At 40.5% G+C, this 20,966-nt stretch overlaps 1 protein-coding gene across 11 annotated transcripts in view; it reads right to left on the reverse strand.

Moving 5' to 3' along the window:
• Nucleotides 1-11,885: 11,885 nt before the first annotated feature.
• The window catches only part of IQSEC1 (IQ motif and Sec7 domain 1), a 1,385,758-nt gene continuing 1,376,677 nt past the window's right edge, over nt 11,886-20,966 (reverse strand). For 8 of the 11 annotated variants that reach the window (XM_029600819.1, XM_029600818.1, XM_029600817.1 and 5 more), the window contains 2 exons: nt 14,547-14,596; nt 11,886-13,239 (listed from right to left, as the gene is read on the reverse strand). In XM_029600819.1, coding sequence (XP_029456679.1) covers nt 12,631-13,239; nt 14,547-14,596 — 659 coding nt within the window. In that variant the 3' untranslated portion in view covers nt 11,886-12,630. The remainder of the gene's footprint in view (nt 13,240-14,546; nt 14,597-20,966) is intronic. The other 3 variants (XM_029600825.1, XR_003856582.1, XM_029600826.1) reach the window with 3 other exon arrangements.

Raw genomic sequence — 20,966 nt, forward strand, 5'->3', positions numbered from 1 at the left:
CTCTTTTTTCATATTTTCCACAGTCATATTATTTTTTGGACAAATCTGTCTAGGAACACTGGGGTAGATTTTAAAACATGTGTGCATGGACGCGCCAATTTTATCACAAGCGCGCATCGCCGTCCACATGTAATAAAATACGATACCCGCACATATGTGCGGCCGATTTTTATCTCGGCGTGCACAGGTGGGGGAGGTGGCATCTCGCACGTGCAAGGGGGGGGGGGTATTTTTGAAAAATGCGCGGGGATGCCAGCCGGCCATTCCCAGTTCCATCCCGGTCCACTCCAATTAAGAAGTGGACCGGGAGGGAACTTCTCTGTTTCCCTACTTAGCCTTCCTCCCTTTTCCCCTCTCCTCTCCTCTCCTCCCCAACCCCTAAACCCCACCTAAACATTCTAAAAATGTTGTTTTAGAACTTACTTCCACGCGCGTATCCCCCATTTTTTGCTTGCGTCAGGCTTTTAAAATTTGGCCTACTGGCTTTTACAACCCAAAGAGTCATTTTAGCAATAGCAGGATGGCATCCGGAGCTCAGACACAGCATGAGATACCAGCTCCCCTTCATCATATGATACTCCCCGCCCCATTTGCACTTCAAAATGAATTTCTGGTTGATATGATGCAATATATTTATTTAAAACTATATACTTACTTAGAAAAAATAATTTAAATATGTTATTCCTTCTTTATCACTTGTACTCAATGGTTTTACCAAGAAGCAAACTTTTTATTATGTTCTAGTGCAGTTGTTCCCAAACCTGTTGTCAGTTGCTGCAGCTGCTCAGGTTTTCAGGATATCAACTATTAATATGCATGGGATATATTTATATGCATTACATCAAGTGAATGCAAATATATCTCATCCATATTTGTTGTGGGTATCCTGAAAACCACTCCCACTGTAGGTGCAATCCAGTGGATGAGTACACAAATAAAAGCTATGGCTGCTACTAAATTGAAAGGAGTTATTCCTTTCAGGAATAACATTAAAAAAGATTTTAACATTTTGGAGAAATGGTCAGGGAACAGAAAGAAATACAAGGACATAATGCAAACTCCTACAGTTAGGAAGAATAAATCCGATGCATAAAATAGGGAATGACTAGCAAGACAGTAGAACTGCAGAAAAAGAAATGGGGATTAACATAGACAAATGAATAGGCATCAGCAAAACAGTGCTGTTGTAACATGGAAAGAAACTATTGGCAGATATGAACTGCAAGGTCCATTTAGTTTGCCTATGCCTGATAGGGTTCCACAGAGCCTACCTGATCTCAGGCTTCATCCTCACTTCCTCCCAAATGAGGATCCTCTTTCTTTATCCCAGGCTTTCTTGAGTTCTTTTACAACTTTGGTCTTCACTACCTCCGCTGGAAGACTATTACTTGTATCCACCACCCTTTCTGTGAAAGAAGTATTTTTCATTACTCTTTGAGTCTTCCCCTTTCCAGCCTTGTATTCTGACCCACTTTTTATACATTTATATTTTGGTGGTATTTGACTATCATATTCCTCTCTCTTCTAGATTATACTGTATGTATAGGTCCTTAAGACTCATTTCATGGGGCTTGTTATGCAGACTCTGCACCATTTTGGTAGTCCTTCTCTAGACAGCCACTAACACCACACTGAAATATATTAAGAGGCATTTTGCATCAAAGATTCTTGAATTAATTCTTCCATTCTACTCGACATTCGTAAAGCCTCTATTGGAGTAGTGTGTCCAGCTGGACACCAGCATTCAGGAAGAATATTTATTTATTTATTTATTTATTTATTTATTTATTTAACATTTTTATACACCGGTATTCGTGGGAACATCATATCAGTTTACATATAACTTGTAACAAAAAGTACATTGAACAGGGAGAATGCAACTTGGAGGGGGAGAAGAGAGCTTAAAACAAACATTGCAAATATTACTTAAAAGTAGCGGTAGCAGATATGTTTGATGGTATGGGGGGGGGCAGGGGGAGTAAAGCAAAAGGGGAAGGAGAGATGACACTGAAAGATACAGGGCGCTGTTGGGGGAGGATAGGGGAATACATTAGGTGCGGGGATAGGGTGTACATTTGGTGCATTAAAGGGGAGGATTGAAAGGGCGTGAAGTAGGCGGTAAGATCAGGGATGCTGAGCATTGTGGTGTCATTGCAGTGGGCGCTAAGTTTAATCTGGGAATGCTTGTTTAAAATGCCATGTTTTTAGGGTTTTTTTTAAATTTTTGGGTGTATGGCTCAAGACGAAGATCTGGCAGCATGGAGTTCCAAAGGGTGGGTCCTGTGATAGAGAAGGCTCGCTCTTTTGTGGATGTCAGGCAATAGGTCTTGTGGGGTGGGATGGGATGTGTAGGGTGCCTTTATATGCTGTTCTGGTGGGGCGATTGGAAGCGTGGAGGCGGAGGGTATTGTCAAACCAATGTATGTTGTTGTTGTGAATGGTTTTATGTATAATAGAGAGGTTCTTATAGAGGATGCGGTAGGAGATCGGAAGCCAGTGTAGTTCCTTAAGGATTGGAATAATGTGGTCAGTTTTACGGGTGTTGGTTAGTATTCTGGCTGCTGCATTTTGAAAGATTTGTAAAGGTTGATGATAGAGGCAGGGAGGCCTAGGAGTAGGGAATTACAGTAGTCTATTTTTGAAAGGATTGTGGCTTGAAGGACCGTGCAGAAATCATTAAAATGGAGGAGTGGTTTCAGTTTTTTTGAGGACGTGGAGTTTGAAGAAGTAATCTTTTATGGTAGCATTAATACATTTTTTAAAATTCAGTTGGCTATCTATGGTGATGCCAAGGCTTCGTGCATGTTGCTGGAAGGAAATTGGAGTTGTGGAGGGGTTCTTGTCGGGGGGGGGGGGGGGGGGGTCATGGTGAGGTTATGTTGAGAGATGATGAGCTCGGTTTTTGCAGTGTTCAAGGCAAGGTGGAGGTTGGTGAGGAGGAGGTTTATCACGCTGAGGCAGTTCTCCCAGGTTTTGATAGACTTGGATAGGGATTCTTGGATGGGAATGAGAATTTGGACATCGTTCGCGTAGATGAAGTGTGGGTGGCCAAGATCTGTGAGGAGCTGGCAGAGGGGAAGGAGGTAAATGTTAAAGAGGGTGGATGAGAGGGAGGACCCTTGGGGAACGCCTTGGGTAAGTTGTGTGGGATTCGGAATTTCCAGTTTTGCCTATATATTGCCTGTTCTCTAGGTAGGATGTGAACCAATGAAGGGCTGATCCCATGATACCGATTTCTGTAAGGCATCTGATTAGTATATCATGGTTAACAGTATCAAAGGCAGCGGAGATGTCAAGTAGGGCGAGGATGTAGGTGTGACCATGATCTATTCCTTTGAGGATACGGTCTGTAAGGGAGAGCTGGAGGGTTTCCGTGTTAAAGAATTTTCGGAAACTGAATTGACTGGGTGATAAGAATGTTGTGAGTTTCTAGGTGGGCTGAGAGTTGGGAGTTAACAACTTTTTCCAAGATTTTGGCAAGGAAGGGAAGGTTGGAGATGGGTCAGTAGTTAGAGAGGTCTGAGGGGTCAAGATTGGGTTTTTTTTTTAGGATGGGTTTAACTACTAATGTGTCAGGGACTATACCAGTGGTGAGTGAGCAGTTGATTATTTGCGCTAGGGGTTTGGCGATTATGTTTGGGAAGTCTAGAAGGGCGTTGGTGGGAAGTGTGTTATATGGATGCGAGGAGGGTTTGAGCTTCTTTAAAAATGGTTTAATCTCTGAGGCAGAGGTAATGTCTAGTGTGTCCATAGCAGTGTTATGGTTACTGCGGAGAGAGAATGCTAGGGGGGAAGAGGGGGAGAAACGAAGCAGGATTTTCTCTATTTTGTTGTGGAAGAATAGCGCAAGTTCTTCGCATTTGGCTTTGGATTCCTCATCAGGGATTGGGGGGGGGGGGGTGATATTTTGGTGAGTTCAGTAACGTAAGTGAATAGGGCCTTGGGGTTATATTGGTAGTCATGAATTTTCACTGCATAGTGGTTGCGTTTAGTCTTGAGGATGGTGATTCTATAGGTGTGAAAGGAGGATCTGTATAAGGCAAGTTGCATTGGAGAGGGGTCCTTGCGCCATTTTCTTTTGAGCAGTCGGAGGTCAAGTTTGAGTTTTTTTTAGGACTGGAGTGTACCATGGTTTTTTTGTGGGTTGTGTGTGATTTATTTCCTTGGACATGATGGGGCCGAGATTATTAAATATGCTTTTTGTGAGGTTGGTCCAAGAGGAGAGAGCTAAGTCAGGGTTTGTAAGGTCTAAGTTGTGGAGGGAGTTAATGAGGGCAGTGGTTAAATCATCTTTATTACAGGGTTTCCTGAAGTAAATGGTATTGTTGTGTTTGGGGGGGGGGGAGCGGGGGGAGCAGGTGACAGTCCAGAGGAGAGCGACAAATGTGAGTAGTGGCCTAGAGATAATATGATATAAAAGAACAGGGTGGTCTGTATTAGCTGGAAAAAGAAAAGATCGAAGGGTGATTTGTTAGCAGTCTTCAATTCCACAAAGGGGTGACAGCGAGGGTGGCAATTGGGTGTATTCCATATCCACTGTAGAAAGATTGAGAAGTAATAGGCTGAAAGTACAGATGTTTAAGAACTTAGCTATGAAGGTAGTTGAGCATTAAAACATGCTCCCTAGTAGATGATGCAATCTCTATCACTGGAAGTTTTCAAGATCTGTCATTTGATCTGTTTTTTTATAAATTACATATTGTTTCTGAACTAAAATATCTATTAGAAAGGTCTGATTTTGATGCCATAGTACAAGTTTCTATTTTGCCTTTAATTGACTACTGTAACACCGTGTATCGTGGCCTTCCTGCCTCTACATTGAAACCATTACAGTTACTCTTAAATTCCGGAATGTGATTAATATCAGGACTGAACAGCAGAGAACATAAGAACATAAGAAAATGCCATACTGGGTCAGACCAAGGGTCCATCAAGCCCAGCATCCCGTTTCCAACAGTGGCCAATCCAGACCATAAGAACCTGGCAAGTACCCAAAAACTAAGTCTATTCCATGTAACCATTGCTAATGGCAGTGGCTATTCTCTAAGTGAACTTAATAGCAGGTAATGGACTTCTCCTCCAAGAACGTATCCAATCCTTTTTTAAACACAGCTATATTAACTGCACTAACCACATCCTCTGGCAACAAATTCCAGAGTTTAATTGTGCGTTGAGTAAAAAAGAACTTTCTCCGATTAGTTTTAAATGTGCCCCATGCTAACTTCATGGAGTGCCCCCTAGTCTTTCTACTATCCGAAAGAGTAAACAACCGATTCACATCTACCCGTTCTAGACCTCTCATGATTTTAAACACCTCTATCATATCCCCCCTCAGTCGTCTCTTCTCCAAGCTGAAAAGTCCTAACCTCTTTAGTCTTTCCTCATAGGGGAGTTGTTTCACTCCCCTTATCATTTTGGTAGCCCTTCTCTGTACCTTCTCCATCGCAATTATATCTTTTTTGAGATGCGGCGACCAGAATTGTACACAGTATTCAAGGTGCGGTCTCACCATGGAGCGAACATAATCGACCTGACTCACATGGACTTACACTGGTTATCGATTCCACATCGCATTGAGTATAAAATTAGCACAATGGTGTTTAAGTTCATCAACTCCATTGCTTGTCCTTGGTCTAATGCCCTTTTAAGAATCTTTCAGCCTAAATGCTTGTGTAGGTCCTCCTAGAGGGGCATGCTGGACATTCCCTCAGTAAGATGTGCACGCCTCTCAGAAACAAGAGAATATACCTTTTCTGTGGCAGCCCCACTATGATGGAGCTCTTTTCCAGAAAAGATGCAATTATCTTGTCATTTTAAGATCCTACTACAAAACTTTCTGCATAAGCAGGCTTGTCTATAAGCTAGAGTTAGATAATTCTGTCTGGCCTATCATTTAGATGTGTTTGGAGGAAGTATTTTAGGTTTGTTTTAATGTGTTGAAATATGTATAGCAATAACATGTACATCGCTTTGCCCATTTGCTTTAAGCAATCACATTTTAATAAAGAGCAGGTTAGGAAAATAGTTGTCTGAGATAACATACAATAGATCCTGTCTAGAGGCAAGCAGATGGGCAAGGTGTTTCTTGCAGTCCCTGTCAGTCATTTTATTCTATGAAAACAGATTAGTTTTAGTGCCCTAAACTAGATTTTCTACATTAAAATAAAGCTGCAGTACAACTGCATGTTTGTACTGAAAATGGAGTTAGCACCTGATGGAAAGCAGCTTAGTAAATGGTAGTACTAGTTTGGGTCCATTATACAGTGCAGATGGACTCATGTTGTACTTCATGAGAGAGGCTCACAACATTAGAAGAAAAAAAAAAAAAAGAGAATCCTTGCCCATGATTCCCTATACAGTACATTCTAAGAAAATACAGAGCATAATGCTGTGAAGGTCTCCTGATGCCAGTCTAATGGCCAAGTAGCAGCACTGTGTGACTTCCAGGCACTGACTAGTGACCACAACTAAAGCAGCTATGATAACAATGGCTACAACTTCCCATTCTGCAACCCTCGGATTGACTGATGCCAAGATGCAAGATGAGGGGGAAGCCGGTAAGCTGGGAAGGAATCGCATTAATTCCTTCTCCCATCAACACGAAAGGCTGAGACAAGGTTTCATTGAAGATGACAGCAGATTGCAGATGAGTGGTAATGGCCTGAAATCAGGGAGTCCAGGCATTTGGAGGAAGCTGAAATACTATACATTTATCTGTTTAAATAAATAATGCTGTCAAATTCTCTCTCATAGTGCTGTCAGATTATATCATTCAGCTTTTAAGAAACATGGTTAATGAGCATTGTGTCAAACATGTTCCTCAAATATGTTATTCTGCTATAACAAATCCATGTTATAACAAATTAGTTGTCTCCCAGACCTTATAATATAAAGAACTGCTGACAAATGATATGACAATTCTTCTGCTGAATAAAAGAGGGCTTGAATAATATTTAGGGTCAAATGCATGCTTTAAGTCATAGTAAGAAAAATAAAAGTCTAAAACACCTACAAGTTAGATTCCTTGCCCAATTTTTAAATAATGCATTTTTTTGCCCAAGGGTTTTACTTCTGGAAGGAAAAATATTTAGAGTGGAATTGGAGCAAAAAAGCAGCGTGGAGCTTGTGTCTAATTCTGGTATGGCGCACTTTCAAGCAAATGCCCCACTGAGCTTTCTGCACAAGTTCTGATTTCTATAGTTCCTTCTTGGGTTCATTCCCCCTTCATTGAGACAAAAGATGGATTATTTCAAAAGTGCACGAGCTAAATGACTTGTGTCCTTACCTTTGCCTCAAACTTCAATCTGGGCTTTTTTTTTTTTTTTGAAGCTTACAGAAGTAAAGTTGCTGAAGTGATCTGACCTGTCATTTTTCTCTGCTCTGGTGCCAACAATTAAAGACCTTGATTTCCCCCCCAAAAATGAGAACAGAGAGATTTTTATGGTTTATTTGATTTCGCCACATGATCACAGTTATAGTTTTACATTGATAGTGTGTTATTACTTACAAACAAAACGCATATTAAAAAGAAAGCACTCCTTCCTTCCCTTTTAAGTACAAAAGGGGTCTTGAGCCTTACCAGAATGGAAACTTCTTGTGAGTTTCTTCAAGTCTTTTGAGAGTTGCACTCAAGACCTAATGTGAACAGTTTTAATACATCTCCAAGCTGAAGCCAGATTATTTACAGGAGACAGGTACTGTATGCAACCTCAAAGTGAATGCAGGTTTATCGTAATACTAATTTACAGGCTATGTACAATTTAGAGAATAATCTGTTCCCCCAGCTTGGTCCCATGTCTACCACCCAGCTCCCTCCCAAAAATATGATCTTACAATTGGTTCCATGTTTATCTATAAAGCCAAGTTTTCCTTTATTTTGCAGGCAAGAAGTTGCAATGGTATTTTACAATGGGCATGTTGCAAAATGCATGCTTGACTGCAGAAAACACACAGCTTCATGTGGAAAAGCAAGTTGACATCTAGAGATTCATTATTTAAATATCTGTTGACTGTCTCTTAGTTCATTTTAACAAGAAACAAGAGGCGTCTGCTGCATGCAGTAGATGGAAAAATCATCCTACCATGAATGTCTGAAGATTTTGGTTTAGCAATACAATACATGTATGTTAGATTAAAATTAATTTGCTCAGTTCTTTTTTTTTTTTACATTGTTGTACATTTTATTCTTAACTTAAAAATTACAAATACAGTATTGGATTGTTGTTCCAGGAAAGATATTTATTTTTGCCAGCTCCTACTATATTTTAGGGCAAGGGAGAGCAAACATTTTGGACTGCACCTTCTCCCTCCTTCCAGCCATGCAGTTGGTTGGGGCCCCTTTAGTCCAGTTTAAACCAAAATGTATTTGTTTCTGATGCTGTAACAGGCTTGATGTGCCCAAATACTATTTTAAAATGTGTTTTCCAATTTAAAAAAAAAAAAAAAGTTTGTTTGTGCCTGCCCAATAACGTTTTCTTATTAGCTGAATTTGTGTTATTGTCAAATCCTCTCTACCCCCAGTCTCTCTCTCCCACACAACCCCCATTAATGTCTCTCTCTCCTCCCCTACTCAACCATTCACCCTAGTCTCCCTCCCACCCATCCATCAGCCTCTCTCTCCCCTATAACTCACATCAATCTCTCTCTCTCCCTCCCCCCACCCATCCCCATTACATTTTCTCTCCCTCCATCTCCCCATTAGTCTCTCCTTCTTCTCCTATCTCTCACCTTTCTGTTGCATGCTCATCTCCCAGGCTGCCTCTTATTTCTGACCTGCGTGGGCCACTGTTGACACTCACTGTCTCTGTACTTCTGGCCCACATGGGCTGCTACTGTTCATATACCCCACAGGATTGTTCATGCCCCCCCCCCCCAGTGGTAGTGCAAGCCCCAGTTTGCACACCTCTGATTTAGGGTTCCCTTTTACTATTCTACACCAACATATTTTGCCAAAATTCATAACAACTAAAAGTAAAGTTCTGATGATGTGTTTTATGGCTCCAAGAAAAATATACGGTAATTACAACTATTATAAATGACTATGTTTCACCAGACTCCTTTTTTCCCCATATCATAATGTGGTCACTTTCTTATGTTTTTAAACTTCCATAACTGTCTGTCTGGTGCTTTCTATTAAAGGGTCTATTTAACAAAGCACATTAGCGCTAACAAAAGCATAATGCACTTGAACATTCCTACCACATGTTAAAACATGTTCAATGCATGTTAAGTCAGCCTTAAAAGTAAAGGGGTTTTCTGGCCATTAACACGGACATTCAAATGAGCTCATAAAAACACAAAATGATGCTAAGAAGAAACACAAGAATTGCCATACTGGATCAGACCAAAGCTTTATCAAGCCCAGCATTCTGTCTCTGACAGTGGCCAATCTGGGTCACAATTAAGATCTCAAAGAATAGGTCCAATCCTTCTTGTTCATAATCGGGATAATGAACTTGGTTTTCCCAAGCCTACAACTCTAATAGTGGTATATGGACTTTTCCTCTAGGAACTTATCCAAACCCTTTTTAAACACAGCTACACTAACTGCTTTCACCACATCCTCTGGCAGCAAATTCCACAGTTGAACTGTATGCTAAGCTCATTTAAATATGGTACATTTAAATATGTATTGACATTTGCATCCATGTTAACAATGACATTAAAGGAAAAAACGTAACTAGTTAAGCTTTTTCATTAAAACTGAGTATCAATGTGCAGTTTTAACACATTCTTTATTAGTGCTTTCAACCCATGATTTACTAAAGGCATTACATACTGTTAACACATAATTTTAACGTGCTTTGCTAAACAGGCCCTTAAACTGGGTGTACGTCTACACGAGACCAGTCAGAATTCTGTCAGTGAGCCATTGGCCCATTGACAGCATCCTCCTCTAAGGAGAAAGGTATGAGATCCTACTCTCTGAATAAAGTTACAACTATTGTATGGCTCTTCATCTCAAAGCACAGAGGTATATCTATAGTAGTAATAGCCACCTTGCCAAGGTAAAGTAAAGAATCAGCAGCTCTGAATAGATAAGAAAGGGCTGCATTTCTGGATACATTTTACAGAGGTTTTCATGTTTAAACTGTGTGCCCACCAGAGGCATGTATCTCAGATTGAGATATTTATTTGGACCCATAATGCAGTTGAGAAACAAATTGCTTCTACCCAAGAACCTATCATATTTTTTCTGGAACAACTTTAGAAATCACAGTTAGACTCTACTATTGGTACAGAGGTATGAAGAAAAGTCTACATATTTGAATATGTTATCACTTTACTTCAACTAATATTAACAGTAACACTGATATATTTTGCAAGTATACAATATGTAGAGTGTAGCCTCACATTATTAACATTAGATGGCATGCAAGACAAATCCTAGTTTTCCTTATAGGAACAACATTCTTCAGACTGCAAGGAACAGAGCCTCAGGAAGCCCTCATATGAGAAGCTGCAGTACTCTGGCTGGTTTTAATGACAGTAAAAAAAAAATAAAAAAAATGTGTATGTTCTATTCTTTTGATGTGTGAGTGGTTTACAGCTGAAGAAGCAGAGCAAATGTTGCACATGTGGAGAACAAACAGAGAAGGTGTAGGGAAGGGGGGAGGCTAAACTCTAGATTGCTATATTTGCTCTATGTGAAGATTAACAAAGTGCTCAGTTTGCAGTTCTGCTGGTATTGTGACATCAATGCTATGCAAAAATAGGAGAAAAAAAAACCCTCACAGCAAAACAAGAGTGTCCCACTGTGAACCTTTCACCCTTTCTGTTCCCATAGTCTCAGCAGCGTTCCTGGCACAGCCTCCTTGTCTTGCACACATAAAGCAGGCTTTCCTGATTCTCTTCCTCCATCATCTTGCATTTTGGCTGAAAGGTTTAATGAATGATCTTTTCCCAAAGGGGCACCATTTCAGCCTGTGCAGTGTTACTTCTCCATTCTTCCCATGTGCAGAGTGTCAAAAGCCTGTCACACAGCAGCTCAGAATGCTGAAACTCCTAAAGTATGAGCCTTGTGTGATTTCATGCAGAATTTAAGGTGTATGGCAAGAACGTCATGGTGATTAAAAATGGCTTGAATGACAATACATGAGCAACAATAGCACAGTTTGATGCAATGTGATGACTGCAGTCTGCAGCAGGAGTTCTAGGTGAGAGAGCGCGAGCCTTCAGGGATATTGGACACGACCTGCTGCCTGATCTGGACTGTACCAGTAAACTCAAATCCCAGGAACCCATGGAGGCCAAACTATTTTTCTGCTAAGACATGGCTGCATGGAATTACCGTTAAACCAAAATAATAATAATAATAATAATAATAATTATACTCAGTTTAGCAGAGATTTATGAGCTTGTTCTAAGGTCATTTGCCTATCATGGAATAAAGCAGGCTGCTGCAGGACAAATACAAAAAGCAAAGCTAAAAAGAGACTTGAAATAAATCTTCTAGTTTTATAAAAAAATATTCTCCAGGAGCCAACATCAGGGAAAGTAATTAAGAAAAGATAAGAAATTTTTCGTTATTAGCAAAAAGTAAATGGAAAACATGAATACTTAAATTCTATTGTTTGAGATGAATGTTTTTGCAGTGTATGCATGCACCATTCATGTAGCTATTAATATGTTAACTAGATCATATGTGCATTAAAAAACAGAGATAATGAAAATTCACAGTTCTCACAGCCTTTAAAGGTCCTAGAAATTTTTTTTTTCCTGACTGTTGCTCTGAAGACAACCAGAGGTAACAGGTCATTCCATGTTGCTACTATATAGTTACTGTATCTTAAACTAGTTTGCTTACCTGAAATAGCACAGCAGCTATAATACTGATTATGTAGGATAGTCTGTTAATAAAATAGGAAAGATCTATACAAACGAGATCTGAATAAAACAGTTTACTGGTAGATTAATTGGCACATGTAATAATGAATTGCTTAACGATTTTAGCAAATCCAACTTTTTCTTTTTAATTCTCCTGGAATTTTGTTTTAGCATTTATGTTCTTAGTATTTAGTTTCACTCATTAGCCACCTACTTTATTCCTTTTCTATCAAGTAAGTGGAATTCCTTGTAAGTTCTACATATTGCTAGTTTGTGGAATGAAAAATTCTTTATCCAAGCATGAACATTACATATACAGGATATATATATTTATATATATACTTCTCTCTATATATATATTCTTATTTATAAAGTTTACGTAAGTATTTTCATCAACCATATCAGGTCTACTTATTTTATTCCCACTACCAAGAAAAGAGTAAGAATGTAATCTGTTTCTGAATTCTACTGTATTTTCCGTTTTTATGGAAGAGCTTTTAGAATGTATTTGATACAATCAGGTAGATTTTAGTCAGCAAGCAGCATATTTTTCAAGGCAGTTGAAGGCTGATGACTGACTAGTAGGTTTTCATGAAGAGGTTGGGTAAGTAAAATTAATGGTGATTACATTTCTCTATTTTTGCCCTTGTGTACGAAATGCCCTATAGCTCTGAAAAAAAAAAAAGACCCCACAAATTGCCTTGCCAGGGTTAAAAAAAGGAATCCACAGCCTGACCTGCTGCTGTTTGTAAATGCCTTCCCAACCATGGCGGAAACTGCAGTCGCCATATAGGCAAGTATTGTCTAGACTATTGTGCTAATGCCACTGTGTTTCGACTTTGTGCTGGTAGAAGTTGAAGGAGGAGGCTGCTGTCCATGGTGGTGCGGCGCATGCTGAGAATGGGAAGAATGCCCAGAATGAGGAGGAGGCGGCAACGGTGGGTGGGTTGAGTGGGAATGTTGGGTGTGAGGGTGCTGCATGTAGGATGGATGTTGGGAATGCGATGCATGTTGAGAGTGCTGTGCATGTTGGTGGTACTGATGTGGGTGCTGGACATGCTGTGGGGGGTGATAGTGATGGTGATGATGGTAAGGCGGAGGGTTCTGTTGCATGTGACAGTATTGTGAATGGTGTGCATGTACCTGGGCCTGTGTCTGCCCTTCAGCTTGCCCTGCATGATGAATGGCTGAAGGATGTTGGGAAGGTTGCTGATGTGATATCACTGAAGCATGCTGTGGTTGTTGTGAAGGCCCAGCTATTGGATGCCCTTGGGAAGATGGCTTTCCTTTTTTACTACCAAACAAAGAGCCTAGGAGGGAGGAAGAATTAGGAATAGCCTGATGAGGACGAGATGGACACTCTCGAGTTGATGTAGCTCTTCGGCGCATGTGAGGACTGCTAATGATGGACCCCTAAAAGAAAATTAACAAAAATTTAATTGTAAAAAAATAGGAAAGTGTTCCAACAAAGAAATTTACAAATCAATCATCACATTCTGAAATGTTCATTTAACTTGACTGCATTATGTTTTATGTAGGAACTATGTATTTACAGTTAAAATTGGCAAATTAAAAATACAAAGATCAATATCTAAAACAGCTGAAATTGCATAAAGATATATTATCAAACATTTTCTCATGCAAATAAGTAAATAAAATGACATACATTTACTTAGAGACAACTAAACCTGGAAAACATTACAATTAATAATAGGTGGTCCAGTTCTTTCAAAACTCAGTGCATAGAAGAAAAAGTTACAAAATACAGTAAAAGAAAGTTCTGTCTTTTCATAAGTACATGTTGCTTACATGTTGCTTATGGGCAAGATGTGCTATGACTTTTCCTATGGGAAAAATGCTTAGTACATCTGGCCCATATATTTGCATTAGGAAAACCAAACTAACTAGCTTGTTGAAGTTGATGTGCGGTTCATTTCATTCGTTTTACTTTTCGCTACACTTACTTTTTCTTCCATATTGCCTTGGCATGGTCTACTCTATGGAGTCTGAAGGAAGTGCTTATTCTAGGGAGGTTTCTAAGACAGCCATGGGGACACAGCAATACTGAGACACAGTATACTACATTTAAACTGCAGTCTACCCTATAACACATACAAAAAGCTCTGCAAGCTGAAGTTATAGACATGAACAGTGTATATCGAAATGATTTGAAGATGAATGAAATCTCATGAAATCCACATTGAATTCATCTCTGGAATCCATTTCTGTTCACGTCCTATCTGTGCAAATTCTCTGGTGTCCTGGCTGCATACATTTAGCAGTTTGAACTATAAAAATAGGCAATATGAATGGCGAGGCATGAAAGTCAATAGTTATGTCTACATATCAAACAGTATGAAGAGTATATTTTCAACAAAAAAAGCACATGGGCTACTAAACAGACCATACTAAAATAGTGGCAAAAGGACAATTACATTTATTTAACCATGCTTGCAATAACAGAGCTAAAGGTTAGTCAAAACCAAAAAAAAAAGTGTTTCATCCACAAGCTTTAAGTTTTTTTTTTGTTTTAAAGCTACAAAAGTACAAATTGAGTAGCCTAGGCATGCAGATTGTCTGAGGCAGGCAGGTTATATATTAGAAAAAGAAAAAGAGCAGAAAAAAGGGTGTATGTAAAAGAGAGAGAGGTTTTTCATTTTTTTTTTTTTTAAAAAGGCATATCATAACATCCAGCTAGACATCAGTCGCTTCCTACTTACTTCCATATTGCTGTCTAGCGATCCTGCGCTGCTGCGGCGCCCACGCTTGCCTGCCCAGGACATGCAATACCAGAGATTAGAGACCGAGACGAGATTTGCCTGATAAATATCTCTTTCTCTGAATTATTAAAGGCTCTAAGCACAACCTGAAGGGCCTTAGCCTACTAGAACTGTAACTCTTTATCAGGTGGAGGGGCGACTTAAGGCAAAAAACTTAACGGGACTGGGGGTGCTATACTTCTGCGACTCATCTGCATTTGCTGTTACACCAGGAAGATCTGTATATGTACCTGGCAAATATACATGTGTGTCTGGACTAGATAATAACTTCCTGCAGTACGCTGGGAGTCTTTACTCTTCAACATTGGCTGATCTCCAAGTTTTAAAGGGGCTGGGGGTCAACATGTATTGCATGTAGAATAGATGAGTATGCTGAGTAAAGCAGATCTGTTTATTATGCATTTAATGCTTTGTTGTAATAAAGCTTATTAAAGCTTTATAAAATTTCTAGCCAATGGTCAGCGGGGGACAAGCAGTTCCAATTTATGTTATTATGGTGTTTCTTTATATGTGCGTGTGTGTATATACATACACACATATGGCATTCTCATAATATTCTGAACTTCAGTGGATTTCATATACTTTTCTTTAGTGATGGCCACAAGAGAACTAAACTCAATTTTCACCAATAAATAAAAATGGCATTTAATGTTATGGCTAGATTTTGCTTGTAAAGTTGTGCAGTGCTTCTAGTATAGGCATAAGTTGGATACAATTAAAGGCTTACTGGTCATTTGCTCATTAGAAGTGACAAATTGAGTTGGTGGATTATCTACATAATATTGTCACTGGACTGAGATTTTGGGAGATCCATACATCTGATACCATATTAACATTCAATCACCAGGTACAGTATAGATTTAAAATCAAAAGAGAATCAAAATATTCCCCTCAAAATGCTAAAGCTGAAATTGGTTTTCCCTTGAAAATTCAATAACCAAAGTTCAACCACACCATACATTTCACTTTGAATGCCAAGTGTTTTTGATGGCAATGCAGCATGCTACAGAATGAGGCAAACCAACAAAACATATATTTAAAAAAAGGTAGGTTCAAGAAATTGGCTACCTCTGAGTTTGGATAAAAATAGGGATGGGTGAAGTGGTTTGGAATAAAACTGAACCTCATCTGAATGGGGAGGAGAGGATTATCAGACTCAGACTGGAGTAAACCCAAGCTATATGCAGTTAAATAGGGATGAACCTTGATGATTCTCAGCTCCACTCAAATCTTTAAATATGACCAGATTTAATGGAGATAGTTTCAGATCTGCAATTACAGTCCAGCTGTTTGATGATTCATACTCTTGAGTATTTAACCTTTGTGATTGCATAAATCTGAACTAATTTGAGTAAATATGCAGTATTTTGAAAAATAGCATCAGATTTGAACCAAGTCAAAGCCTACTCTGATTCCCTGAGAAAGTTTGAGACATATTTATAAATCCAAACCTAGATTCAAATCAGATCAGAGGAGGCTCCTTTCTTCCCAACAAAAATTGGTGAAAAATGCAAAGGTATTTGGGGAGAAGGGGGACAAATGAGAGATTTTAAATTGGGGAAAGGATAAAAATATAAGGAAAAGAAAGGGGACTGTCATGGAAGAAGTGAATCTCAACTCGGCTCCATATAAGGGAGGAGAAGAGTCCAAGCTAGGGAAGCGCTAGGGCTGGGCTGGTTGACAGGTGGGGCACAAGCAATACGTGTCCTATGCAGTGTTCACCTTTACACCCTACTCTTAGGGTCAATAACATTTCTGCTCATATAGAGGTAGCTATTTGTCTCCCTCAAGAACTTTCTAGCAAAATCCCGATTTACTAAGTTTTTCTCATTCTCTATGAACTGGAAAAAGGCTTAGTAAAAATCATACCCAAAATGTTAAAATAAAAATGGACCTCCTTTAACATGAATTTAACTGAAATGGTAGTCTTTGCTACACACTTACAGGTGAATTTTCAAAGGAATTATGCATGTAAATGTTGCTGTCATAGCAATTTTCAAAAGCCATTTACCTGTATAAGTGCACTTGACGCAGGTAAATCCTTTGGACAATTCAATGGCACATTTTGTAGCAATTTTAAAAAGTTAATTTACATATGTAAGACCAAGTTTTAAGTATTTAAATGCTTTTGAAAATCAAGACCTTAGGGGTAATTTTCAAAAGACTTTACATGCATAAAACTGGGTTTTACACATGTAAATGCACTTTACCTGTGTAAGTGGGCTTTTGAAAATTGCTAGGATAGTATGATACATTTACACATATAACTCCTTTTAAAATGACCTTCTCTGAGAGTAATTTTATAACTGCGAGTAGGGGGTAAAGTCTGTGTGTACCTTGAAGTTTCAAAATTAACTTATGCACCTAGGTTTGTTTTGCAACTTCCCACATAAGTGAGCTGGTACATGCCCAGACTCACTCACACAAAGTTATGCCTGCTCTACTGAGAGTGTTCACTCACTTGTGCGGCACGCGCATGTGATAAAATCGTGTGGCCACGCGCACATGTGTGCTGGATTTTACAATCCGCGTATGCAGGTGGCACGTGCAAGGGGGGGCGAACTTTCGCAAATTCCGTGCTGTGACACAATCGGGCCTTCTCCAGTTCCCTAACCCCCTGCCTAATCTTTCTTCCCCATCCCCTCTCTTCCCCACCTCCTAAACCTAACCTACCTTTCCTCTATTTTTTATTTTATTACTTGCTGCTCCTCGGGAGCAGAACTAATTTACTCATGCCGGCCAGATGCCAGCACACGCTTCCCCGGGACAGCAGCTAATGGCTGTTGTCCCGGCTGACCTCCGTCCCACCCTGCCGCTCCCTGCCCCCGGCTCGCCCCTTCGAAGAGGCCCAGCACATGTGTGCGTACTGGGGTTTAAGCGCGTGGCTAGACACCTTTGAAAATTCGCCTGGCGCGCGCAAGGCCCAGCCATGCGCTTAAACCGCGGGATTTATGTGCGCAGGCCTTTTAAAATCTGGGTGATACTTTTCAAAATACAAAGGTACATGCACATGTCTGAATTCCACTTCCCAGAATGCCTCTCCCCAGTGTAAGTCACAATGAGTTGTATATTCAGACACACTCTGGATAGCAAAGTTAGCCAGATAAATTTATCCTGCTAACTTGGGAGGCAGAAGGGAGGAGGAATAGCCTAGTGGTTAGAGCAGTGGGCTACAAATCAGGAGACCAGGGTTCAAGTCCTGCTGTTGCTCCTTGTGACCTTGGGCAAGTCACTTTACCCTTCAATGCCTCAGGTACAAAACTTAGGCCTGGATTTATCAAAATGTGGTAAGTACCGCATGTGATTGCAAAAGGGGTGTGGTTTATGCAAAAATTCAGTTTACTGCAATGTGTGCTAATTACCTTTGCTAAGTTAGTGCATATTGTGATAGGTGTCAGACCTGTTGTATTTCCTGCATATGACCACTGGGTGGACCATTTTGAGAGAGAGAGAGACTGGCCATAATGTCATCCCCATAGGTAGATATTTGTATTCCTATGGTAGGCCCACCTAGTAATTCGAGGTGGGGTTTAGGTATGAGTGTAGGGGGTTAGGGGCCACTTTGACATTCTATGTGACACATACAAACAGAACAGTGGTCTCTTGTGAAGATTTGATGACCTTCGGAGTGAGGAAACTCACTCCAAGATGAGATTTGTGCAGTGTTCTCTCAACCTAGCTTGATGGACTCTCTACCTGGGTAACATAGAAACATAGAATGTTGGCAGAAGAAGACCAAACGGCCCATCCAGTCTGCCCAGCAAGCTTCACACATTTTTTCTCTCATACTTATCTGTTTCTCTTAGCTCTTGGTTCCATTTCCCTTCCACCCCCACCTTTAATGTAGAGAGCAGTGATGGAGCTGCATCCAAGTGAAATATCTAGCTTGATTAGTTAGGGGTAGTAGCCGCCTCAATAAGCAAGCTACACCCATGCTTGTTTTACCCAGACTATGTTATACAGCCCTTATCGGTTGTTTTTCTTCTCCCCTGCCAATAAGCAAGCTTCTCCCCTGCCAATAAGCAAGCTACACCCATGCTTATTTGTTTTACCCAGACTATGTTATACAGCCCTTATTGGTTGTTTTTCTTCTCCCCTGCCGTTGAAGCAGGGAGCTATGCTGGATATGCGTGAAGTATCAGTTTTCTTTTTTTCTCCCCTGCTGTTGAAGCAGAGAGCTATGCTGGATATGCGTGAAGTATCAGTCTTCTCCCATGCTGTTGAAGCAGAGAGCCATGCTGGATATGCATCGAAAGTGAAGTATCAGGCACATTTGGTTTGGGGTAGTAACCGCCGTAACAAGCCAGCTACTCCCCGCTTTGTGAGTGCGAACCCTTTTTTCTTCTCCCCTGCCGTTGAAGCAGAGAGCTGTGTAAAATGGTTCCTTATAAGAAAAGTTTAGTGATTGTAGTTGAACTTAAATTCTCTGCTGGATGTGTGAAGTATCAGTTTTTCTTCTCCCCTGCCGTTGAAGCAGAGAACTATGCTGTATATGCATTGAAAGTGAAGTATCAGGCTTATTTGATTTGGGGTAGTAACCGCCGTAACAAGCCAGCTACTCCCCTCTTTGTGAGTGTGAATCCTTTTTTCCACATTTCCTCTTGCTGTTGAAGCTTAGAGCGATATTGGAGTCACAGTAAGCATGTGTATGTTTATTTAATAAGGGTATTGTCTCCAGGCAGTAGCCATCATTCTGGCCGAGTCACCCACTCTTCATTGGCGGCCTCTTGACTTTATGGATCCAGAGTGTTTATCCCACGCCCCTTTGAAGTCCTTCACAGTTCTGGTCTTCACCACATCCTCCGGAAGGGCATTCCAGGCATCCACCACCCTCTCCGTGAAGAAATACTTCCTGACATTGGTTCTGAATCTTCCTCCCTGGAGCTTCAAATCGTGACCCCTGGTTCTGCTGATTTTTTTCCTACGGAAAAGGTTTGTCGTTGTCTTTGGATCATTAACACCTTTCAAGTATCTGAAAGTCTGTATCATATCACCTCTGCTCCTCCTTTCCTATAGGGTGTACATATTTAGATTCTTCAATCTCTCCTCGTACGTCATCCGATGAAGATCCTCCACCTTTCTGGTCGCCCTTCTCTGTACCGCCTCCATCTTGTCTTTGTCTTTTTGAAGATACGGTCTCCAGAACTGAACACAGTACTCCAGTAACATCAAGCTAGGTGGAGAGAACATTGCCCAAATCTCATCTTGGAGTGAGTTTCCTCACTCCGAATCAAATCTTCACAAGAGACCACTGTTCTGTTCGTATGTGTCAAATAGAATGTCAAAGTTGCCCCTAACCCCCTACACTCATACCTAAACCCCACCTCAAGTTACTAGGTGGACCTACCATAGGGAAACAAATACCTACCTATGGGGATGACATTATGGCCAGTCCCTCTCTCTCTCTCCCTCCCTCCCTCCCCCCCCCCCCTTCAATTCACCTCAAATTGGCCTTAAGGGAGACATCACAAAAGGCAATGAAACTTTACCGCACGGTCACAGCAGCTATCGCACAGCCTAACGCAATTCAAAGAGGTGTTGTTAAAATCGGCGTTATGGCTGTGCGATAGCTCTTCGCAGACAGGCTAACCCAGCCCACTGTCCGCCCCTAACTCCTCCTATTTTCTGAATTTGCATCGCACCATACGATATGGTGCTATCGCATGCATTAAACACGTTTTCGCATGCGGTAAGGGCCTATCGCATGCGTTAACGGGGCTTTTCACATGCGATAAGCCCTTAGCGCATGCGAAAACGCCTTATCGCATTTTGATAAATGACACCCTTAGATTATAAACCCTCTGGGCTTAGGGAAATACCTACAGTACCTGAATGTAAGCCAATGTGAGATCTCAGATCAAATGTTGGTATATAATAAATAAATAAATATTCAACTGTGTAGCTACACTATTGATTGTAGTCAACTATCTTACCGCATCATTCATCAACACCATAACGCATGTGAAAAGTATAGTAATGCATGGTGAAAATGCACATTTTTGAGGGGGGCGGGATCAGGGGAAGGGTTTAGGTGAGATTTAGTTAAATTAGGGGTAATATCACACCATAAGATAGCATAACACATGCTATCGCATGGTTTTAATGCCGGAAATAACTACACCTTTTTCTCTGGTGTTAAGCTCTGCGATAATGCTGCAAATGACCATAACACAATTTGCGATAAATTTTTGGAATTGCATTTTGGCCATTTCTGGGCTGGGGGGGGAGGGAGGGGGGAGTGAGAGAACCTCTGGGAGGGCCTCACTCTTTGCATCTATTAATATCTCTATAGGAGGGCCACCTAATGGGTCGATGTGAGGTGTTAATGGTGGTTTAAGGTTTAGGGGCCAGTTTTGCAAG

The sequence above is a fragment of the Rhinatrema bivittatum genome, chromosome 4 (assembly GCF_901001135.1).
Source record: "Rhinatrema bivittatum chromosome 4, aRhiBiv1.1, whole genome shotgun sequence".
Lineage (NCBI taxonomy): Eukaryota > Metazoa > Chordata > Amphibia > Gymnophiona > Rhinatrematidae > Rhinatrema > Rhinatrema bivittatum.